We start from the raw sequence: 26,839 nt of genomic DNA on the forward strand, positions 1-26,839 counted from the left end.
CTTGGAATACTTTACCTGACTCTGTGGTCTCTTCTCATAATCCTAAAAGCTTTAACCAAAAACTTTCTACTATTGACCTCATCCCATTCCTCAGAGGACCATAAGGAGCGTGCATAAGCGCACAAACGTGACTACCGTTCCTGTCCTATGTTTTTCTTTTCTTCTTATACCTCCTAATATTTACTCATATATGTATTTATATACTATATAATCTTTTTTGTATGATACCTACATATATTGTTGTGACAAAATAAATAAATAAAATAAAAATAAATCTGGTAAAACAAATTACAACACAAAGAAATGAAAACTCCACTGATCTAAATCTCTTCCCAACCCATCTAACATTACATAAGACACAACCTACAACACAACTTAGACAACAAATAACTACAACACAACCTAGACAACAAATAACTACTAACTAACTAATTAGAGATGCCATGGAGAGAGGACAAAAAATAAAAAATGCAATATTATTTGGATTAGAAAACACTAACGAACCAGTTATCACTGGTTCACAACATCATTGGAAATTATAAATCATCAACATCTCCCCAAATGAAATAATTGCAGTCTCCAGAGATGGACCAGAATATAAAAACAGTGATGGATCAATAGCACCAAGATTCTGTAGAGTCATATGCATAAATGAGGACAGCAAACGTAAGTTCATTTATACTATAAACTCAATTGCTAAAACCAACCCTGCCTACAGTAAACTTAGATCACATCCTGATCTTTCTTTTCTGCAATGGATATATTCTCATGAACTCCACACAGAACTTAAATGAAGACAAGACAATGGTGAATCCAACCTATACATTGACTACCATGCTGCTTGCATAAAAAATAAAACCTACAATCAAAAAATCACCACTAAACCCTCCATCACCCAAAACATCCAACTAGCCATCCCAATGTTCAATCAAGTACCCTAAGGGCCTCTGGTGGCTCAACAGACTAAGTCTGTCTGTTATTAACACAGCTGCTTGCAATTACTGCAAGTTCAAGTCCCACCAGGCCCAAGGTTGACTCAGCCTTCCATCCTTTATAAGATAGGTAAAATGAGGACCCAGATTGTCGGGGGCAATTAAGTTGACTTTGTATATAATATACAAATGGATGAAGACTATTGCTTAACACATTGTAAGCCACCCTGAGTCTTCGGAGAAGGGCGGGATATAAATTCAAAAAAAAAAAAAAGTACCCATCACTCAACCTCCATCCAAACAGCCATCCAACCAACCATCCAATCAACCATCTCAATAAACAATCAAGTACCCAACATCCAAACACTCACCACCCAAAACATCCATCCACCCATCCAACCACCTATACAACCACCTGTTATACATATCCCTCAACCAACTAACATCCAAAACTAGGTATGCATGCCCCTTACCTCTTCAACACCAATCACTACAGATCTTAAATGCAAATTGATAAATGCAAGAAGCATTGTTAACAAATTACCTGAATTTATCCTCTTGTTAAACAGTGGTACATTTGATATTATATTTGTTTGTGAAACATGGCTGAACTCATCCCTCCCTGACTCCATTGTTTCAAACAAAGAATATCAAGTTTATCAATCAGATCGTGAAACTTGAAGAGATGGTGGAGTGGCTATTTTTTACAAAAAGTCACTGAATCTAAAAAACATTCAAGTTGCACATAAACTTTATCTTCCTGAAACTATTGTATGCGACCTATCCCTTAACACCACACTTCGATTCTTACTATGCTACAGAGCCCCTGACTATGACATTACCCATGCAAATATGTTAACCTCACTGCTAACATGGGCTACCTCTTGCCCATATCCTCTCATCTTCCTGGGTGACCTAAATCTATCACTTATTAACTGGATAACTAATGAATGTACAACTGATCCAATCCATACTACACTATACAACACTGTTACAAACCTAGGTCTTGAACAACTTGTAACTAACAATACAAGACTCAACAATTGCCTTGACCTCATCTTCTGCAACAACACAAACTCAATTTATGGACTACAAATTAAAAAACCTTTTTCCAACAGCGACCACTGCATGATTGACTTTCGTCTCAATATACGCCCTTACACAAATCGTCATAACAATAGTATTCCTAACTAGAACTTCAAAAAAACCAACTATGACCTTATAAACAACGATCTCTCATCTCTGGACTGGCAAAATCTATTCTCAACCTGTATAACTGCTGAAGACTACTATAGAGTTTTCCTACTTGAAATCAATATTAATCCATTGGATGTTAGTACGTTAGGATTCCAAACAAATGGATTCCAAACAAATAAGATTACCAAGCTAATCCAAAAAGAACCCCCCACTAAAATCCAAGACAGAGAACAAGAAAACGGCACAGCCCTCCTCCCATATATAAAAGGCACCACAGACAGAATCAGCAAGATCCTCCACACACACAACATCAAGACAGCATTCTGCATAAACAGAAAAATATCCACCATCCTAAGAAACCCCAAAGACAAAATTGAGTTAGAAAATCAAGGAGTATATGAAATCCCATGCACCGCCTGCCCCACCACATACATTGGACAAACCAACAGAAGAATAAGTGCACGCCAAGACACTTCCAATTTTACACGGGAGAAAACCCGAACAACCAAAGACATATATATATATATATATATATATATATATATATATATATATATATATATATATATATATATATATATATATATGTGTGTGTGTGTGTAGGTCTTTGGTTATTCGGGTTTTCTCCGCATAAAATTGGAAGTGTCTTATGACGCTTCGACAAGTCTCATTCGTCATCTTCAGGCTTCAACCGTGCTTCTAGGAGCAATGTGTGATCGCAGCTGTTTCTTCCTTTTAACTGCTAGTGGGGGTTTGAACTGATTGGGTGGGAGCTTGGCTGTGCTCTGATTGGATGGGGTTTTTTTGTGCTCTGATTGGCTGGGTGTGTGTCCTGTTTGGGTGGGGGCTTGGTTGTGCTCAGATTAGTCTGAGTTGCAGGGGGATTTGAGCTGGTGAGCTGCGTTGCTTTTGTTTGGCTTCATGGTCGTGGTCATGCTACATGTTCATAGTGGGTGTCAGTCTGCTGCATGTATGGATTGGAGGGGTTTGAAATGGCTAATGTTGCAGCTGTGGTCTGGCTTCTGGTCCTTGGTCGTGCTTCATGATCAGTGTGGGTTTGGGTCTGCTTTCTGGGTGGATGTGTGGTGGTGACATCCTGTGTGGACCTCGTAAGTGTGGGTCTGGTGTCATTCCTCATGTTAGGGACTCGTTTGTCAATAAGGGCAGGTTTCCAAATGGCTGGTAGGCGGGAGGTATCATCTTGTTTGTTCATGCTGTGTGGGAGTTTTTCTATATCGATGGCTTCTCTGATTATTCTGTTGTTAAAGTGTTCAGTTTTGGCGATAGTTCTGGTCTTTTTAAAGTCAATATCATGCCCTGTGGCTTTGAGGTGTTGGACCAGGGAAGAAGTTGGTTCCTCTTTTTTGACTGAGTTCTTGTGTTCTTCAATGCATGCACTTATTCTTCTGTTGGTTTGTCCAATGTATGTGGTGGGGCAGGCGGTGCATGGGATTTCATATACTCCTTGATTTTCTAATTCAATTTTGTCTTTGGGGTTTCTTAGGATGGTGGATATTTTTCTGTTTGTGCAGAATGCTGTCTTGATGTTGTGTTTGTGGAGGATCTTGCTAATTCTGTCTGTGGTGCCTTTTATATATGGTAGGAGGGCTGTGCCGTTTTCTTGTTCTCTGTCTTGGATTTTAGTGGGAGGTTCTTTTTGGATTAGTTTGGTAATCTTATTTCTCTGGAATCCATTGGATGTTAGTACGTTAGTGAGAGTGTGTAGTTCGGTTTTTAGGTGTTGTTCGTCAGCTAAGCGTTTTGTTCTGGAAATGAGTGTCTTGGCTACAGAGTTGATCTGTGCTGGTATGAGAGTGTGTGCAGATAGCGGTTTGTGTGTGTTTTCTTCTGGTAGATGGTGTGTCCTAGGGAGCCATTGGGTTTCCTGTAGATTAAGACATCTAGGAAGGGAAGTTGGTTGTTAGCTTCTGTTTCCATGGTGAACTGTATTTTGGGGTGTAGGCTATTGAGGTGTGTGAGGAAGTTGTCAAGTTTTTCTTTCCTGTGTGGCCAGATTATGAAGGTGTCGTCTACGTATCTGAGCCAGAGTTTGGGTTTATGATCAGATTTTTCTAGAGCTTGGGTTTCAAAGTGTTCCATGTAGAGGTTGGCAATGACAGGTGAGAGGGGTGATCCCATGGGTGCTCCTTCTATTTGTTTGTATTTTTGTCCATTATAGATGAAGTATGTGTTGGATAGGCAGTGGTTGGTCAGATCTAGGATGTGCTTGGGGGGGTTATATTTGTTTTGGATAGTTGTCAAGGCTTCTTTGATTGGCACTTGGGTGAAGAGGGATATGACACACCCCCAGCCAATCAGAGCACACACACAAAAAAACATCCAATCAGAGCACAGCCAAGCTTCCACCCAATCAGTTCAAACCCCCACTAGCAGTTAAAAAGGAAGAAACAGCTGCAATCACACATTGCTCCCAGAAGCACGAAGCTGAAGCCTGAAGATGACGAATGAGACTTCGTTGAAACATCGCCAAGACACTTCCAATTTTACGCGGGAGAAAACCCAAATAACCAAAGACCTACATACAAACACCCGTGAAAACCTCAGAAAACATATATATATATATATATATATATATATATATATATATATATATATATATATATATATATATATATATATATATATGCTTATACTTCTTTACATAGCCTCATATATATGTTTATATACTATATAATCTTTTTATGTGATGCTTATATATATTGTTGTGACAAAATACATAAATAAATAAAATAAACATTTAATAGGAAATTGCAGCAAAATCGCACAATCTGATTACAAAGCTAGACACAACCGAGTTGCTAAATTAATCCACTGGTCATTATGTAAAAAATATCCAAAAAGTCATGGAAACATAAAGTGGAAAAACTTATAGAAAATGAGAAGGTGAAGAGCTTGTGGGACTTTCGAATACAGATGGATCGTCATTTGGAACACAACACGCCAGATATCACAGTTGTCAAAACCAAAATGTACAATTTATTGACATCGCAGTACCAGGAGATGCCAGAGTTGAAAAAAAAAAGAACTGGAAAAAATCATGAAATATTGCGTTCTGGCCATCGAAACTACACAGCTATCGATGAAACATGTAATAGTGATACCCATTGTCATCGGGCACTTGGTATCATGTTCAAGAATTTTATAAGATACATCAACAAATTGCAGCTTCCTGCAATAACATCAGCAGAATTGCAAAAATCTATGCTACTTGGAACATTGTACATCTTAAGAAGGTACTTGGTTAATACCTAGGACTCTGGCAGCAACCCATATTAACCATCAGCACCAGTCAATAATATTTGTGATACATTTTTAAATGTTCAGTTGACTGAGTTTCATTTTTAATAAATAAAAGATCATCATAATCATCATCTTAAAATGCAACCAACTAAGCATATAATAGATACCAATATTAGTTGATCATTTATTTTTAAACACAAGCATGATATGTGTATATTTATTACTGATAGTGATAGTTCACATAAGAGCATACAAAACCCTGACATTAAGCATGTCTTTGGCACCCAAAGCAGTTAAAAACAGTTCCTGTCTCTGTATATTGTACAGTTCTGTCTTCCTGCAGATTGCAAAACTGTGTTACTGAAGTGGTGGTGGTAGTGATCTAAAATAAATAAATAAAACATTCCAAACAGACATAAGTGATTAGGACATATTGCAGATCACTTATTCCAATGTATTTCCAAGGATTCTCTGAAAGCCAGATCTCAAATTCCCTATTCTATATTTTGTAGCTGGAACGCAAACTTTCCCCAGCGTAATGATTACTAAGTTTTAATTACATTTAGGAGTCATGTATCCTCATCACTCCAAAGACAAACTGCCAAGAGGGAAGATTTACTACCAACCAATGATATTTTTTATGTAAATGTATTTGACTAAGTGCAATAACCCTAAATTCTAATAGAGACTTTCAATCTCTTGCCAGGTCTGCAATACTTATATATAGCTAAGATGAATTGAGTATTTACAAAACAGGTCCATTATAGAGGAACAATCCTCCATGTATAAATCACTATTTCTAATCATAGTACTACTAGGTTCCTTTTCACCTCTGCCCTTGTTTATTTTCTTTGATTTATATTTGTAAAAAAAATATTTAAATGTAGTATTCTATTTAAGGGTGCATTGGTCCAATAATGCTTTTCATCATAGACTTCTAAAAAGCTCTTGGGTTTCTTAAATATTTTATCACTATCTTGAGTATACAATAAGAATGGAGCACTGCAAAGACAAACAAAGGGTTATGTAGATTTCACTTTGTCTTTTTAATTGCTCAAACAGTCCAAGCAGGAGAAATGAAAGAAAAATCCTCATGGTGACTTTATTTTTCTCTCCGCCCAGCTGTAGATACATTTTAGGAATAAGGGCAAAGGGTCAGGTGCCCCTTTACATGCTATTTGCAAGTGGCTGACTTCAGCAATCACTGTGGGAGCAGCTTTGTTTATCCATAACACTAATCTGAAGAGATGTGTGAAGTACTTTGGCTCGTGGAAGAGGGCAGAGCAGCATGGTGCTATGCAAACATTCCCACATGGTCCCTGATAGGTCATTCACACAGAAAACAAGGGAAAGGTTTCATGTCATGAACAAGCTTCAATGTAGAGCCAACAGACTGTCAAGAATCTGAGGACATAGAAAATCATAATGGAGGGTAGGTATAAAAGTGTCTGGACTGAATTGTTGTTATCACACTTTACCAATGATGTTATTTATACAAAAATGTAGAAAGGAAGGAAGGAAGGAAGGAAGGAAGGAAGGAAGGAAGGAAGGAAGGAAGGAAGGAAGGAAGGAAGGAAGGAAATGAGTCTTACATATGTGGAAAAATTGGGCAGGGCAATTCTAAGAAAATGGTCGTTTCAATTCCTCATTAATCAGATCTAGATTAATATTTTATATGCAGGGTTGTGCCAGCTGTTTATTTATGCCATTTATTTCCCATATCTTTTTTATGAAACCCACTTATTAGAAGCAGAGAATGGACATCAAAGTGGTCAAAGATGTCAACAATAAATCTAACAAGATTTGAAGATAGCTTTAGATTGCTAAAGAATCTGATGGTTGAAATTTAGATATTAAACCAACTACTGTAAGTTAAGAGCTGTAGGGGGCAGGGGATATTTTTATAAAGCACAATATTATCTGATAGTCATATATTTCATTTGAACTTCAAAAGCAACTTCTGCTAGAGTGAGTTGTAACAATAAAATAATTTCAGCAAAGCCAGTTTCATTAGGAAAGTGGTCTGTGGATAGTCACAAAGTAGGGGCACACAAGCCCAATTTTCATTACTGGATAGAGTTTGGTCTACTTACAAATTTCTCTGCTGTAAAGGTTTTTAAAAGATGACTGATAAGGATAACGCCATATCATTGTAATTCATTAGGAAAAGTAGTAGTTGGCATATTCAATGATATACTGTATAGACAACTTAGAACTTCACAGTCTTCGGTCTGACCTAAGCATAGTACCTAAAATCATCTGCTACAATATTCTACCAGCCAATAAATACTTCAGCTTCAACCAAAACAATACAAGAACACACAATAGATACAAACTCATGGTAAACCAATCCAAACTAGACTGCAAAAAATACTTCAGTAACTAGACTTCAGTACTAGACTTCAGTACTAGACTTCAGTAACAGAGTTGTCAATGCCTGGAATGCACTCTGGTTTCTTCCCCAAATCCTCAAAACTTTAACTTAGACTGTCTACTGTAGACCTTACCCCATTCCTAAGAGGTCTGTAAGGGGCGTGCATAAGCATACCAGTATGCCTACCATCCCTATCCTAATGTTTTCTTTTATTCGTATCCTTTTCATATATTTATAATTATGTTTTACATTTGTATCTGTCATAAAATACATGTCTGACGGAAAAATTAAATAAATAAATAAATAAATAAATAAATAAATAAATAAATAAATAAATAAATAAATGGAATGAATGTTTATTGCAATGAAGCTAAATAATTCTTTCTTAAATGAAAGCATCTCTGATTCTTCCCTCTGCAAATGAGAACCTCTATAAAAGATGCTCAAGCAATAACTGTTGTGGTCATTTATTCAGAAAAATAAAATGTGACCAATATTCTCCAGCCTAACTAAACAACATCATAGAATGGTGAGTTCCCACCCTACAGTAAATGATCAATTGTTACTGAGAGTTCAACTGCTTATCATGATGATTATCAGTACTTTTTGATAAAATATAATGTTTTTGTTTTTTTATATTTGTTATGTCATGTTATTTACGTGTTTATTACCTATCTGCAATTGAAAAAGCAGTAAGAAAATAATAAATAAATAAAATTATATAATGAATTCCTAGAATTACATAACCATCAGAGATATAGGTAGCATTAATTACCAATGTATTCTCTAAAGACCCATTGAAAAAGAATGGCCTTGAAACATTTCATGAATAAAAGCAAGGAGGATGCCATCCTATCCTCAGAGAGAGAGTGTTCTAGAAATAGTCTCCATATGACCATACCTTGAACTATCTGGAAGAGTAGGACTGTGGAGTACTTGGTGCTCTCTGAGCTTGGTTGTTCACTTGCAAATTTTCATTACCTAACTGGATAATATTGGTGGTAGGAATCAGACGCATATTCCCAGGAAAAATACAAAGAACATGAAGACTCTATTTAGAGAATATGTGTACCACAGGAAATAAAGACTTTATAGATAATGACCAAAATTTTGAATTGAATTAAATAATTGTAATTTTGAATTTACCTACTATGCCTACTATGATGCAGTAGCCATAGAATATATATTTCTCTGCTAAACTGGGAACAATCCATCAGCAAGTAGGCAACTGCATTTAGACCAATTATAGTTTCAAAAGCAGCCCCTAGTAAGATAAAGCAGTTATCCATCCATTCATTGATGAGATTAGAAGGATGCCAATGCATCCTGTTTCAGAAACAACATAATTTGGGGCACCATAAAAGTGAGCAAAGATTTACAGCAGGTCTAGCAAGTGCAGAAGGACCCCTGGTATTTCAGACACACAACTTTAGGAGGAGTGCTACCCCCAACGAGGACTAGTATATTCGATCCAGATGACTTCTTCTTGCAGTCACTTGCAGAGATTTAATCTATGAAATGAAGATTTTTTCATTTATTTTAAAAAGTATATTTGGATTTCCACTTCTTGTATCAGTTTTTTTCTATACTAAATCATAAAGATGATTATAGATTAGTAACAAGTATGATTATTTTTATATAGTTTGGAAAGTATTTTCTAAGAAAATTTGTATTAACAATAAATATATGAAACATGAATTTTAAGCAAAAAACTAGTTATGAACATGAAATAAAATGTTTTTGTTCGTTATCCATCTGTTCTTGGCAACAAGTTTAAGCAAAAGTAGAGTAACAAAAAGTGAGTGTATGTGTGTGTATATATTTTAAGTTACTACTTTTTAAGATTTGGTGATCATATATCTGAGTTTATGCATCAGTTTAACCACAGCCTGAATTCATGTCGTTCTAATATGTGGTTGGTTAGTCTTAATTTAATAAATCATGCCAAAATAGTTTCTCAGAAATAATATAAGATTTCAGTCTAATGCTCCAATCTTATAAGACGTTACATAACAGTAAGTCTCACTTAACTTAGTGTAATTTATTTCTCAGTAATTACAAATAAAATTTTAAAACTTTATATTAAAGCTATCTTTCTAAAGAAACTGAAAACCGTGGGATGTAATCCTTAATAGAGATACTTGGATATGCAATTTACCTATAAATTCAGTGACACTTCCTTTTAAATAAGCATGAATAGGATTTTACTACAATGGCATGTTCCAGTTTCTTGGGTAGGTACTTCTTATGCAGGATGCCTTGTTAATCCAAGTATAATAAGGTATTTTCAATGAATGGATGAACAGAGAGTGATATATCGCCCTTCCCTGATATAATGTACTTAACTTAGAACACAACGCTTATTACATTCCCATTACATTTACACTGAGAATTATTTAAAATCCATCTATTAACCATATCTGTAATGGCTTGGTTCTGATTTGAAATTTTGATTAATAAATGGATATCAAATCTCTGTTTTCAGTCATGACATAGTAGGAAACTAAAGGAACAATAGTTCAGAGTTAAGACAGTTGGCAGTCTGTCTTAACTCTGAACTGAACAGGGAACATGCTCATTCTCAGCTTCACATAAAAATGTTTTTTTTTCCAGTGCAGGTGACTTTTTAAACCTTAATGCTTCGACTTTATTTTTTGTGTAGTCTGAACACATGCTTTGCTTATTGTGATTATATTTGTGGAAAGGTAGCAATGCAAAAATTGTAGTGTTTTTTTTTTATGATGACCCAAGAAAATAGCTTCGTTGAAATCAGTTTTACTTCTAACATTCCAAATTCTCCTCATTCCAATATATTCTCAAAGATGCTGTTACTCAGAAATGGTAATATTTTGGCAAGAACTATTTATTAGTTTCTAGTTCATTTCTGTATATATTTATTGAGAAGAGTGAGAGAATAAGACAAAAGGATGCTGTTTGCATTAACTTCATGCTTCCTCCACAGTTTTCAGTAGAACTGTGCATTTTGTTTTCAGACCTAAGTGATCAATTGGTAGAAGTGGTTGGCCTGGAAGGAGCCATGGAAATGGGACAAATATATACTGGACTGAAAAGTGCAGGAAGACGTCTTTCTCAGTGTTCTTCTGTTGTCATTAGGTAAGAACCAATTTTTCCAATGAAAAAAAAATTCCTTTGCCTTTATCAACCAAAAACCAGAACAGATATAATTTGGCATTACCAACTATAAGTAATACAGTAATACAACTCAGAATCATACTTAATAGCTTAGATGTTTTTAAATAAGGTTTTAAGAAAATGGAAGACACTCTCAGTGGTTAATTCAGAAGTAATATATAATTTACTACTAAATGGAAGCAACCATGGAATTATCTCTTAAATACTTCAGGTTGGACGAAACACCACTCTGGGATAGCTTTTTGACCAGATACAACCTGTCTTGCTCATGTTCTTTTGTCAAATCAGTTGTCTGGCACTCTATTCACAAAATATTACAATAAAAATGACACAAAATATGACAACCATTGAATTTTTGAGAAGTAACTTCTCTGTGTTTGTAAGATCAGCATGTATTAGTTATCTTCACATAATAGGTTAGTTTTGACAGGTCAGTGTATTGTATTCATCCTATTAATTGAATAATTCAATAATAAAATTATTCGATAGAATAATTCAATAGCTGAGAACTAAGGATAAATAAGATACAAGGCAGAAAAAGCTAGTGGGAAAAGAAACACAAGATAGGTGCAAATATATAAAAAGAAAAAAGTATTAAACAGTTCCAGTGAGTAAAACAAAAAACAAAAACAAATGGAGGACATTAGAACAGGAAGTATGAATGCAGAAAAAGTTTAATGAAAATAGAAAAATAAAAAGTTGCACAAGTCACCAAAGAAAAGTGATACAAGTATTTATAGTTTGTTTAAGTAATAGCAGAAAACTTAAATCTGAATGGTGTTAAATTAACAGAAATGCAAAGAAAAACACAATACAACTTCCAATATGTTTAAAAGAAAAATAAAAGAAAATAATGTACAGTAACTGCTCTAAAGATGGCAAAAAAGTAATAGATAATAAGAAAAAGCAAAATCACTTTAAACTCCACAACATAATTTGTAATATATATCTCAGAGCGACTTCGCAACTAACAACAAAAACAAGATTGTTGGGATGCTGTGATATATGCCTAGATTTCAATGAAGTCTGACCATTTAAGATTTGATAGTTAAATATGGTACATAAGGCATGTCTAAAAATCCACAGCAGGAATCCTGATGGAGAATGGCATCAAGATGGGTACCAGAAGAGTCACTGCTTGGCTTTGTACACTCCCAGATTTTCTCAATAAATCTAATAAAAAATGGATTAAATGAATGAATGGATTTGATTTGCACAGACAAGCCTGATTAGGATAGTTAATACTAATACTAAAAATTCAAAAATATTTCAGTAAGTTGGGGAAATAGGCTGAAATTAATATAATCAAATACAAAGTGCTCCATTTAATATATTTCATGCATACAGAACAGAAGAGAATAACGGAGTTGGAAGGGACTTTGGAAGTCTTCTAGTCCAACCCCATGCTTAGGCAAGAAATCCTACACCACTTCAGACAAATGCTTATTCAATAACTTCTTAAAAACTCTCAGTATTGGAGCATTCACAACTTCTGAAGGCATGTTATCCCACTGATTAATTGTTCTGTCAGGAAATTTCTCCTTAGTTCTAGGTTGCTTCTCTCCTTGATTAGTTTCTACCTATTGCTTCTTGTCCTACTCTCAGGTGCTTTGGGTAATAGCCTGACTCCCTTTTCTTTGTGGTGTGAGCTAGCTATCTTAATTCTAATACATGTGAAAAGGATTTTGTTACTCACAAGCTGAATATGAATAAGTAGAATAAAATCAGCTAAAAAAATAACTCCTTGTTAGGGTGAATCAAGAAAACAATTGTTTCCAAATCCCAAGAAATAATAATTCCATTATATTCTGCTTTGGTCAGATCTCATCATGGATATTGTATCCCATTCTATACATCTCTACAAATAGGTCACTATATTTCAAGCAGTTCAGAAAAGGACAAGGAGAGTGATCAGAAGACTGAATATAGGGAGATATTGGAAAATTTTAGCCTGAAAAAGAAAGATGATTGAAAGGGAATATGGACTGTTCACGTATCTGGAAAGATGCATGGAAGGAAGGCATGGAACTTGTGTTCTATCATCGTAGACTGCATTACTTTGTAAAAGTTATTTTAGAAATAAATGTAAGTTATAGGAAGACAAGTTTTAGGAGAATTTTAGGAGTATTAGTATAATGGTAAGAGCAATTCAATAGTGGAATAATTTGCATGGGAAGTGGTGAGCTGTTGTATTAGTTGTATTCTAACAGGAATTCCGATATAATTTTTAGGAATGTTTTAATCTGGAATCCTGCATTGAGCAGTGGGTTGAATTTGGTGTCTTAAATAGTTCTTTCCCACTCTATGATTCTTTAATTCTGTGAATGATTTGTCAAATATGTTGGCTCAGATATCTCCTGGAAACATGCCTGTTGGAGACCTGTTGAAACAAATTGCTAATTTACCATATGGCAAAGTTAACTAAGAGTAACTCGAGCCAAAATTGTTAAATCAATCATGCTTGTATTTTATTTTTTTTTAAAATAATGAATTATGGATTTATTGTGGAATTGAAAAATACACATATATACTATATGTTAACAAAGGTGTATATGCCTTATTTTTCAACAGTGATTATGACATTACACTGTACTATTTTCCATGTCAGATGCAGCATTTAAAACATGTCCTTGATTTACTTTCTCTGCATTCCTATATTTTCTTGCATTAGGACTAGCAAATCTCTGCCTATGCAGATTGATGGGGAGCCATGGATGCAAACACCTTGTACAGTAAGTTTGTCTTGCTCAGTATATGCAATAAGATGATCGACATAATAAAATTAGTGCTTATTCTATGATCCTGAAATCTTGCATATTTCAGTAAGAATGATTTATGCAGCACAATATACAATTGCATTCATTACCTCCTTTTGTATGATTCAGTACATAAATGTTTTCAGTTGCACTTTGATAAAAGAATGCTCAATAAATATTTCTGGTCATTCAACTTTTCTAACTGATTTTATGCAAACAATTCAGGGTTCTGAAAGACTATTTCAGGCTTTGATTAAATAATCAAGGAAATGTAATCATGATGCAGAGACGATGGGAGATGTCTCTATTCTAATGTACTCTCTAGAGAAGAAGTAGGAAATCAGATTAAATCCATTACAGCCAATTCACATATTACACCCAAGTTTGTCACCAAGTGTTCACACAAAAGGAAACTGAATGCAACCACAGATGGCTGCATTTTTGTGTTGATAATTTCAAATTGATGTTCCACCTTTATTTTAAAAAGAACACTCAAGAAAGAACAAGATGGTTAAAATAACAAAATGTCAAACATTTTTAAAAAATATAATAATTGGAAATACCTTTTTAAAAAGTTAATAACACTAGTTATTACAAATTCAGACAAGCAAGTTAAATGAATTTAGCATGAAAACATCAACAACCAGGCAAAGGTTCATAATGAAAGGATGACTTTCTGAACAGCAAGATCCATAGTCTTAGTGTGATCACTAAAAAAGTCTTTTTCGTATAATTGCTAATCATATCTTTGATTATGAAATGTGAAGAAGAATCTGAAATAAATGAATGAGCAATATTTACAGGATCAAGCAAACAATTGGATACCTGTGTCTGAAAGCATGCTTTTTTTAAGATCATACTATAGGTTTTAAATGTTCCGTATTTTTCGGGGTATAAGATGCACCCAGTGGTGGGATTCAAATAATTCAACAACCGGTTCTCTGCCCTAATTATTTCTTCCAACAACCAGTTCACCAAACTGCTCAAAAAGTTAACAACCGGTTCTCCCGAAGTGGTGCGAACTGAATCCCACCACTGGATGCACCGGAGTATAAGATGCACCTTAGTTTTTGGGAAGGAAAATAAGAAAAAAGCTGATTGGCAGGTGGATTGGCCTCCCAGAATACCCCCAATCAGCTGTTCCCAGAGGTGAATTTTAGCAACAGGTTCCTTGGTTGTGAGCTCTGTGCCTTGCTTTTTTTTTTGCTTTTTTTCCCCCTGCATCTGAAACTCTGTTTCAGAAAAAACTCTTTTCTGCCTCTGAAAGCCTCCAAAACAGAACTTCAGAAAAAAAACCTCTGAAGCTCTGTTTGGTAGCTTCTTTTCTGAAGCTATATTTAGGGGCTTTTTTTCTGAAGCTCTGTTTGGGGCTTCTTTTCTAAAGCTCCGTTTGGGCCTTTTTTTCTAAGCTCTGTTTCTGATGCTTTTTTCAGCCTCTGAAACCTCTGTTTAAGAAGCTGGGCAGGGCTACATTGGGGTTATAAAACGCACCCAGATTTTCACCCTCTTTTTTGGGGGGAAAAGTGTGTTTTATACTCCGAAAAATACGGTACTTCCTATGCCATCTTTCAACCAATTAGTATACGTCAGTGTAAAAGAATTCCCTAAGAAACCATAAATTATAATTAAATAAAATTTTAAGTAGAATATTAATAAACTCTACCCCCTTCCCCCCAAAAAAGATAAAGGCAGCAGTAGATAATTCAGTGTGTCCAATTATGAGAGTACCAGCAGCCTCAAAACAGCCAGCAACTAGGCTGCTGGTGCCCTGTCCCCTTAAGACCTCCCACTAGCCAACCCAGCAATTGATAGCTATAAAAGCTGGACAGAGAAGTAGATGGAATTGGTATTTTTTTGTTTTCATTTGGAAAACTAAAAGTGCCTGAATCAGCCTAAGGTGAACAGAACAGTTACTGTTCTCCATAAGTAGGGATCACAAAGAGAAGTAGTGGAGACACAGGAATTGTGGTAGAATTGAAAAACAGGGATAAATAGTGAATACTAGCCTTTGAGCACTATTGGTTGCCTAGATGGAGTTAAGTTGGCTTTCTGGGATTTTGGAGTCCACTAACGGTAGTTGTCAAACCTGTGAAGAAAGTGGTCATTTATCCAAGGACATCAAAAGCTAGAGAGAAAAAAGAAAACAACTACAGTATTGTAAGCATCTCTGGCAAAAATTATGATTCACAACAAATATTAATGGCATCACTGAGAGATTTAGTAGATACTGGAAGTAGATATATGTCCTGTTATAGTAAAAAAGGGAGTATAAGAGTGGAAAGAGCCTCTTATAAGTCTTTGGATAGAATGACAGGTAAAGTGGTAACAGTAATCCTGAACTTGCAATATAACATAGTCTTATCTTTTTCCTGATCATTATTTATCCTTTTTTTACTTTTTCTTAACTTTTTCTTATCCTTTCTTATCTTTTTCTTATTTTCATTTTCTTTCATTATTTTTCCGTATCCTTTTTATCTTTCCTATCTTTTTCTCATCTTTCCCTTAACTTTTCTTATTTTTTCTTATCTTTTTAACTTTCTTATCTTTTTCTTATTTTTCTTATTTTAATATTAATCTTTTCTCATATTTTTCTTATATATTTTATCTTTTGTTCTTTTTATCTTTTTTCTTATCTTTTCGTATGTCTAATCTTATCTTTTTTCTTATCTTTTCTTATGTGTTTTCTTATTTTTCCTTTTCCTTTCCTTTATCCTTTTCCTTATCTTGCCCTATCTTTTTTTCTTTTTATTGATCCTTTTTACTATTATCTTTTTTTATCTATATAATATGTTGTTACTGAAGAAATGCTCCTCTGGCCAGTTGCTATTTATTTCATTCTATTGAACAGAACAGAGTTTTATGAGCTAACAGGATCAAAATAAGACTTTGGGACTTGGTTTGATCAGTTTTGTAGGTTGGGAGCATATGCACTCACAAAGGCTATTTCAATATTTTTAGATGACTGAATGATTGCTGAGTGTGCTGAAAATACATCAGAATATAAAGTAACAAGTTCTAGAGAACAACATTATAGGGCCGTGATGGCGAACTTAAGGCATGCATGCCACAGGTGGCAAGCAGAGCCCTCTCTGTGGGCACATGCACTGTTGCCAGCTTGTCTTCATGGGTGCCAGAGCACCGGAAAATGACCTGAAGGCCTAAAAAATGGCCAAAATGGCCAAAAAGCAGGCCATTTTGGGGCCATTTTCAGGCCATCTTTTGGGCCCCTTTCAAGCTATTCTTCAGGCCAAAAACCAGCCTGAAAATGGGCTGAAAACGGCTCAAAAAATGGCCTAAAAATGACCAAAAATAGCCAAAAAACAGGCATAAAGATGCCAGCCAGCTGCACTTCGGGTTTCTGGTGTTCCAGTGTGAACACATGCACACACATGCATTCATATTTTTGTTGGGCACTCAGTTCCAAAAGGTTCACCATCACTGTTATAGGGTGATCAAACAGGCTCACCAACAGAAATTTACTGATAAGGTTTAGCAAGAGTTTAATGGGAAATCTTGTAGATTTTTACTGCAAGTTCTTTTGTAAGATAAGAGCCAAAAAGAAAAAGAAAAAAAACTGGAGATAAATGGATAGGAATTTGCAATCATGGCTTGTACTACTACCATATCAAACATATCAAATACATATCAAATACATATAAAACGATCTAGTGCCAAAGCCCACTGCAACTACATCGCAAAAAAGGCTTTAAGAGTTGTAAATTTAATCTTGCGTAGCTTCTTCTCCAGAAAGATTACATTACTAACCAGAGCATATAAAACATTTGCTAGATCAATTCTCGAATACAGCTCGCCTGTCTGGAACCCACACATCATTTTGGACATTAATACAATTGAGTATGTCCAGAAATATTTTACAAGAAGAATTCTCCACTCCTCTGATCACAACAAAATATCTTATGCCACCAGACTTGAAATCCTGGGTTTAGAAAATTTAGAACTCCACCGCCTTCAGCTTGACCTGAGTATAACTCATAAAATCATCTGCTACAATGTCGTTCCTGTCGAAGACTACTTCAGCTTCAATCGCAACAATACACAAGCACACAATAGACTTAAACTTAATGTGAACCGCTCCAATCTTGATTGTAGAAAATATGACTTCAGTAACAGAGTCGTTAATGCCTGGAATGTACTACCTGACTCTGTGGTCTCTTCCCAAAATCCCCAAAGCTTTAATCAAAGACTATCTACTATTAACCTCACCCCATTCCTAAGACGTCTGTAAGGGGCGTGCATAAGAGCACCAGCATGCCTACTGTTCCTGTCCTAATGTTCTCTTTGATTGTATCCAATTTGTATGGTTATTTCATGCTTATACTTATATATACTGTTGTGTTTGACAAAATAAATAAATAAATAAATAAATAAATACTGCCTCCAAATAATTGAGCCTATGTTCATATGGATTAGCATGTGGATTAAAATAAAATCAGAGGATTTAAGAAGTATACACATTTTTCTTATAAGAGAGATTTAAGATTTATCAAATCAAAGGAAGTACCTCAAGGAAGCAACTTTACATAAGAAAAATAATCTGACAAAAGAACAAGTTCAATGGATAACAGTGATAACTAGAAGCCAGAGTCACAGAATCCATTCTACACTACTAACTGGGAAACAATTTCACACCCTATTGAAGAAGACTGTAACTTCAGAGAAAAAAACAAACACTGTGAAGCAGGAAACATAATGAATTGGTGACTTGGGATGACATGAAACCATAACAAACACTGTGCTATGGGAGCAAGGACTAAGGATTGACTTCCAAGACTTATCAAATTTATTGACAATTATTTCTTTCTGTTATGGGTATAAATCAAATTGCAAAGAACAGTTACATCATTCTACAATATAAATTTGAATATCTAGGAAGGAATCTCAAGAAGCTCTTGTTGTCATTTATATTGACTTCCATGAAGAGTGGAAGGAGAAAGAAGAATGACTTTCTTGGTAGATAATGTCAGTGGAAAAGAGCTCAGTCCTTGGCATAAGCAGGAATACTCATATAGCACTTATATGGAAGTTCTTTAGTTAAACTCATTTATTTGAAACAGCTTGTATTTTAATTGAAAGCATAATAGTTTGATGCATCAGGTCCAATGCACCCAGCAGGACTTTGTGTAGAGAGCTATGTCCTATTTCTTTCTGCTCCATGTGTAGGACTACACTGTTTTCCAGGAAGAAAAGGCTCATTGGAATATATATCCAGCTGTGTTCAAATAATTCCTATCTAAAGTCAAAAATCTTATTTAGCAGTGAATAACTCATTTGCATACATTTGAGGTTTGTCACTCTATTGTTTAGTTGGTGTTATTTTGGAGTTCTCTTCACTAAACAGCATACACTTTTTTGTCAACCTATGCACATTTTTTGTTTTATTTTACAAGTTTCGTTTTTCATTTTTGGTTCTTTTCTTTTTGCATAATTGACAATGCAATTTACTGCATGTGTGCTTTCTGCACCTTAGACAACTATATTGAGATGTAATCACCTATCTTTCCAGTTCAGACTGTTAAAAAAAAGAATTAGTTGTGACTAATTGCCAATTAATTTGTAGTAGTTAAAGGTGGGGGAGGGGCCAGAATAATTGCACCTACTAATTAAAATTTAAAATATTCCAAAGTGTCATCTTTAGGTGTCTGGAATACATAATTTCCATTTTGGTTCAGTGCTGGATCCTGTAACAACCCTGATCTTGACAGCTTTATTAATCTGAAGGCTCAGCAATACCTATTAGTATAAAACATGAAAAAATGTCATTAATCATTTATTTTAATTTTGCAGCTCTGTCATTTTCTCAGTATGTTTAAAAATTATGATGACACCACCATGTTTTCCAATTTACCTATGTGAAGGGGAAATGGATCGCACTATTTAAGGGTGATACTAGACTATATTATTAAAGCTTAATTAATGCCAAACTAATTAGATTTAATTTCAGTTGGTGCAATGATATTGCTAAGAAATTGTTTAAATTTTTTTAATGATATTCTGTGGTGGATCACTGGCAAGGAGAATCTCTCTTATAAGAAATAGAATGTAAACAATGACAGGAATGGTAGTATAATTTAAAAACTTACAAATCCTCCTAACTTGCTTTATACTTAATAGATCTGAGTTGCAGGTGTGCATATGAAATTAGTTTTTTCAAATCACTAAAGCCACCCCATGTTTTTCTAGGCTTGCCTGCATGGACAGCAGTAAGAAAGTTCCAGAAAAGCTCTGAAAACTGAGAAAGACAGTGTTATGTTTAATCATTTAAAAAGAGTTGGCTTTTATGGGCTTTTATGCATTATCAATCGCCAGTTATTGTTTCTCTGTACTTTTAAGCTCCTGAGTCTTTACAATCTTCAAAAATCACCTTCAAAAAGTGAACACTTTATCCAGCAGGGTCATGTCCTTGATAGTATTTTATATAGGCCTCCAAGCTCATCTTTTTCTTGTAATTTTGTTTGTTTTCTTGGTTGGTTGTTAGGCCTTTTTTAAGTCTTTCCTTTCAATTTGTCCTCCATAAGAACCAAAGCAATGGTGTTTCCAATGACAGCAATAACTGACTCTTTAGGATAGCCCCCCCCCCAAAAAAAGAGTTGGCCTTCAGTGACCTATTTTGTTTAGTACTCAAATGAAAGGAAACAGGTTATTCTCTCCATAAATGGTAGCCTTAGTGCCTCACCATTTTTTCCTTTACTGTTTCCTATCATTGTCACTGCATTGCTCAATTCAGATCTCATTCTGTTAAAAAAAAAAAATCTAATGGCTGGCTTCATTGATAACATTAAGCCACAGTTTGTTCAATAAACTAAAACTGCTCTATTGATAATGTTTTCTAAATCCTACCAAAAAACAAGATATAAGAAGCAGAATTCAAAGAACTGTGTACTTCCTTACATTATTAAAGAACTTCAAATATTTCTTCAACATTTTTTCCCTGCAATTTTTAACAGGACTTTTTAAATACATTTCTGATAGGGCATGAAGATTAACAGAGCTAAAATGAACCAATACAAGTTTTTGTCCTTCAAAATCTCACAAGCTTTCAAAAGCACCCAAAAATAGAAAAAAAAGGGTTTAACACCACCACTCTATGTAGTTTATAAGTCATAAAAATGTGCTTTTGGATCATGGACTATATGCAGCCACAAACTGTAGTCTGTAATCTCTTGATCTATAATTTGAAGAGAAACTAAGAAAGTGAAAACTTCCAAGCATTTGAAAAAGGAAATTGCGGAAGTCATTGGATCTAAAATAGGTTTTGCATTACATTTGCATTACTGATAGAATGCTGGTTTGGATATGTGAATTATGAATTTCTCAATATAGAATTCATTCCACAATATAAGGGGAGAGCTACAGAGATGCCGTTTCATATATATTGTCCTATAAATTAGGCAGTTAATGGATGAGCTCCCTCATGCTTTAAAATATATACAGGTAGTTGGAGTTTTAAGATATGATCAGTATCTAAATATACCTACATCAAACATAATGGTACATATTCACATAAGCATCAGTTCTCATATTTCATATTTCTCATATACATGAAGTTTGTCTTACCAGGCTTGTAGGAAGAACTGTTAACCATAATCCTCCTTTCAATTTTTTTACTGGATTGGGGAAAAGAAGTGACTTTGTTTTTTCATTTAAATAATTCTCGTCACAGCCTGAAAAGTTTATATACCCCGTATCAGAATATTGAACTGGAATAGTTCATTTTGAATGTTTACTTTCAAGAATATTGAATGAATATTGTATGCCAAAAAATATATATATTTAAACAATGTGCAGAGAACATCTACACCAGTGAAAGTATATTAACAAGCGTTGTACAAAATAATAATAATTATTTTTTTGGTCAAAATGGATACTTAAATGCAATTTTAGGAGAAATACATAGGAAAATCGACACCATTTTTCATGAACATTTCTTAAAAAGCTACAGTTGGATTAAAAAAGTGAAAAATTAGGAAAATAAAAGAGAAATTAAAATTGATCATTTATTAAACATAGAAATCCATGTATGTTCTATATAAGTTAGTTTGGGAAATAATAAAGTATGTGAGTGTGTGTGTGTGTGTGTGTGTGTGTGTGTGTGTGTGTGTGCGCGCGCACGCGCGCATCTCTGATAGCAAATTTTCATCCAAGAAATAGTCTTTTCTCTGTTTTAATGAGCCTCTCCTCTTAGTGTACTTTTTGTTTCATTGCTATTAGTGAATGACAAGTGAAGGATATTCATTTTAGCTTGAAAATGTCAGGTATGCACTTTAAGAGATATATTTTTGCCAGTTTTAATGAGTCGGTGTTTCTTTTTCAAAGAAATACTTATCTGTGATGGGGGTGCTGTGTAGATGACAACTGATATTTAATAAGTGATAGCTCTTGTATTAGCAGTAGTTCACTAAAGAAAATGTCTCAAATAGCTTTTGAAAAACTGTAAGCCGCACTGGCCCAAAGGCAAGATGTGACCTTTTTATTACATAATGAGAATCATTTATTATCTTACAATGTATCTTAAAGTCACAGACAAAATGCCACTTTGATAATTGCTTTCAATTAGCTTTGAGCATAGCATACATTCATAAAATGTCTTCTCTAATTTAGACTTGAATTAGAGAAAATTGGAGATATAATCTACACGAGGGTTGTCTCATTTAAGGTGATTTCTGGTTTTATATCAAAGAAATCAAAATAGGTAGTTATGAAGTAATCTTTCATAGGGTTTTAAACAGGCTTTTCATATTTGATTTGATTTTATTACCAATTAATTAACAAATTAGAATGCTACTTAATCATTTTTGACCTTTTTAACATGCTAGACTTTGACTTCAAGTCCTAGTGGTTATTTTCAAATTAAGCATGGAAGTTCATGTTAAGCACAATGAACCCAGAAGTATAAATAAGAAATTGTGATACAATTGAGTGCCAATTTTTTATACATAATGGATACAACATCATTATTATCTTAATCCTGCAAGAGCAAAACAGAATAGAACCAGTTTCTACTTTTTTTTATTTTTGTCAAACAAGGGATAGAACAGACCACTTTTGTGAGAAATATCCTAATCAAAGGGAGGTTAAATGTGGAACATGGACTAATTGCTGTATTGAGATTCATATCCAACTCTGAGTGTGTATATAGTTGCAAGCGCAACTATACTTCCTCTATGTCATTTATAATCGCTTGGATCCAATGTATATTGAATTCTGTTTTATTCTATAGATCGGAACAGTTTCCTATATAATTAGAATGTTATATTACAAATAAGATTCCAAGTTGGGGGGATGACTACTATATGTGGGGAATACTGTGGCTTATTTTTCCCCAAAATGCTTTTTACCTACCAAATACTACCTGCTATTCTATGAAAAAGGTATATTTTATGTGATCTTGTTATTACTGTGTTTTATGTGTTTTCTTTTATTTCATGATACTGTGACTTTAAAATATTCTAAAACAAATGTAAGTAGATACTAGGAGGATGAGATAGTGACTTTAATTCAGTTGATATGATTAGGCTAATCTTTCATTTGAATAATGGTATATTATCAATTATCAGCTTCTAAAACTTGTATTCACCTGCCCTGTATTCTATTAGAACATGTTTAAAAGTTAGGAAAGGAAAGCCTACAATTGACAAGTGATATAATTATAACTGGTGTTTTTTTTTCAGATAAAAATTACTCACAAGAATCAAGCTCCAGTTCTGATGGGGCCTCCTCCAAAAACTGGGCTCTTCTCTTCCATCATTAAAAGAACAAGGAACTAAAGCGAAGAGTAGTTCAAACTCTACAAAATGAAATGAACAGGGATGTAGACTGGAAATCTTTCAAGGGTTTTTAAAATATTATCTACTGCATAATCATAGAAGCAGGAATAACAGTTGCTGTGACAGAGCTAATGTAAAATGATGCTATTAGAATAATTTGTTGCCACAGTTTTGTAGGCATTTTGCATGAAGAAAGCTAATGTTTACATAAACTGATAAAACATATTTTTGTTGCATGCATTACAGTCACTAATTTACAGTATAAATATGCTATGGACGGGGGAGGAGGAATTGCAACACTGTTAGAAATGAGATTTTCATACAATATGATCCTCAACCTGCTTGCTTCAGTTTTTAGATGAGATATTTAATTCCTTGGACCTCTTTAGACCTTTACTGAGGAAAATATAGAGAGATTTGTTATAGCCTTACTACTTACTGTATACCAATAAATAACACTTCACCAGTTGTCTCTCTTAAATAGAAATAGTCCAGATTAGTGTGGATCCAATTCATTTCAAGACTGAAATATGAAAGATTCATTTATTTTTTTGTGTTTAGCTTCACTCAGAAACATATTTAACAGATAATGCATTCCATTATCTATATGGGGATTAACTTTCAAGAATGTTTAGGATTATGTTGTTTACATTTCACATTGTTATCACATTTATAAACATTTCCACCAATATGTAGGCATAAGAGTAGAATTTAAATAAATTTTGCTAACTTTTTTCTGAAATAATGAGCTGTTTCACACATTATGGAAGCAACCCCAATTTTTTCTAGCACTGGTTAAATCTGATTCAAGCCATTTTTGTCTCTCCAGTAAATATAATTATCTGATTCCTGTGTTTTCAAATAATTGCCACAGTCACATCTCATTATATTCTATAAATGGAATAATCAAAAATTAGCTAGTAATGTTTGATCTTTTGATCTCCGTTTTAAACATTCTCCACTGCACCAGATACAGTTAAAAATAAGCAAATAACATGCCTAATAAACAACATTTCTCTTTCCATCAATCAATATAGTAAGTATATGAGGAATTAGATCAATGGATAAATAATCCATTTTCTGGCTAAGCTTCATTTTTCCAATCTCATACTTACATTAAGCATATGGAAGTAACTATGGAAGAACAGGGACTGAAATTCACGACTAATATCCATAGAGGTTCATAACTTTGTGTAATTATTTAAATCTCATCAGTGAAAGATTACTAGGTCATCTTAGATATAAGAGTATTAATATGTGGATAGAACATATTTATTGTGGCATTTTATGTAGTATAAAGTAACAAATCATTCACTCAAGAGCTTCACTATATCCAGCAGCAGCTTGTGTAATTGATGCAAGCCCTTGTTCTATTCTGTATATGTCCTTGTGGGACAGAGTTTAAGTCCTGATGCTGCTTTCATTGTTTTGATGGAAGTAGTAAGAGCAAAGCCACAAATGGAAAGAGTAATATCAACCACATTACAACAGGGGACCCATCTTAAAATTCAGCTGGTTTCCTGGGACCTTCAAGCCTAGTCTTGAGGAATTTACTATTTTATTCACCTTAGAATAATACATCTTCTAAGTGTCTACCTTTCACAAGAATACAAGAGACCCAGTGGAAATACAGGATTTGGAAAACTCTTAAGCCCATTTTAATTCTTAAGGGTTCTAAAGAAGTAAAAGAAGATTGTGGAAGCTCAGTTCTCCCTTTATCTCAGTTTTCATATACATAATAGGGAGTGACTGTTTGCAGCCTTTTATATCTTTGGGAATTATTCATAAATTTTAAAACCCATTTTTCTAGAACTCTAAATGGTATAGAAATACTGTGTAATATGCACAGTAAATTTAAGATCAATTGCGGCAGAAAGCAGGTCAAAATGCTGAGATACAGAAAATTATTTTTGCTATTCTTTTGTATATTAAATAATGGGCAATCTTTTTACAAGTTCTCCAAACCTTATTAGGTTTTATATTCTGACATGAGATATCATGCCAGACCCTTAAATGTATTAAGATTTTAGAATTCTCTTAGGAGATTGCTAAAATCTTGCAAGAATTGGGATGCTTGTTTTTAATTGAAGGGTTGTGAACAGGCCATCATGGAAGATTCTGCCTTGCATTTGAAAAAGTTAGTACTGCAGTATTGAGATTTAACATACTTACACAATTGAACAACATGAAAATTATGTGAATCCAATAATTTCTACTGAGGTTGTTCTTTCTCTTTTATGGCCTCATAAAAATGCATTTAATTGCTTCAAGGCTGCAATACACTTTGTGTGACCTTAATAGTACTCCCTCCTGGTGAAGCCCCTCTTTGCTTTAGCATTGCTAATATTTTATATGTACAGCAAAAGTCTTTGGATTGAATCTAGACTTAATCAGAATAGACAGATTTAAGAGATAGGTCTATTTCAGAGTTATATTCCAAATGTCAGGTAAGCATGGGAGAAACACTTTGTGATTTATTTTTCTCTTAGTTGAGAATTGCTTGATTTGTATTGTTGTATCTCTTCTTTTTCTCAAGCTTGCTACTATAAAAAAATGTTTAAAATGCATGGATTATTAATATCATTATTAATCTATACCATATATTGCTAGTTATCAGTCAAATGTCTTTTCAAGTTGATTCATTCATCTATATGAAATGTAAAAAGTATTCACATGTAATGCACAATGTGGTACATATGCACATGTTACAGAATTTGATTGATTTTGTCTGTATGTAATTGAAGATAAATCTAGAGAAGCCATTATTGGTTATGACAGGAACATGAAAATATTCTTAATACTCAGTAAACATTAGCAGAATACCAATTAATATGGCATTCAAGTTGAGAAATAAGATACTAGTCACCAAACGTAAGGCTGTAGAGTTTAACAACCATGGATACTGTGATGTTAACAACTATGTTACATGCATAATAGTGAAAGTATTATCATTCTCTTATGAGCTACGTGAAAATGTCCACTACATTTAATACAATGCTTATCTATTATGCTTCTAAGGTAAATATATCTCATTTAGTATCACATAATGTGTATGTACATTTATGAAATTATAGCAACCACAATAAATATTTAGCTACCATAATAAATATTTTCTCTTAATGATATAGTTTGGTGCATGATTTTCAACATATTTTGTCAATTTATTTTTCCAAAAAATGTCAAAAGATATATTTTTTTCTTGTACCAAATCTTTGTGTGACTTAAGCATTTGACATATGCTCTTGCAGTTTGCTAAAAAGACACCTTGGGAAGCTTTGCAGGAGTGATTCATATAAAAGTGTAAGCAGGAACCACAGTGTTTTGATATTTACAGAAAAAACAACACCTGTGTTGACGGTAGACTAGCAAAATTCAATATTT

General features: G+C 34.0%; 1 protein-coding gene across 1 annotated transcript in view; it reads left to right on the forward strand.

Moving 5' to 3' along the window:
* Positions 1-26,547, forward strand: part of DGKB (diacylglycerol kinase beta) — a 332,776-nt gene extending 306,229 nt beyond the window's left edge. The window contains exons 21-23 of the mRNA XM_058182793.1: positions 10,758-10,878; positions 13,589-13,649; positions 23,363-26,547. Of these exons, the coding sequence (XP_058038776.1) occupies positions 10,758-10,878; positions 13,589-13,649; positions 23,363-23,458 (278 nt within the window). The 3' untranslated portion in view covers positions 23,459-26,547. The remainder of the gene's footprint in view (positions 1-10,757; positions 10,879-13,588; positions 13,650-23,362) is intronic.
* Positions 26,548-26,839: the final 292 nt, after the last annotated feature.

The sequence above is a fragment of the Ahaetulla prasina genome, chromosome 4 (genome assembly GCF_028640845.1).
Source record: "Ahaetulla prasina isolate Xishuangbanna chromosome 4, ASM2864084v1, whole genome shotgun sequence".
NCBI classification, from domain to species: Eukaryota; Metazoa; Chordata; class Lepidosauria; order Squamata; family Colubridae; genus Ahaetulla; species Ahaetulla prasina.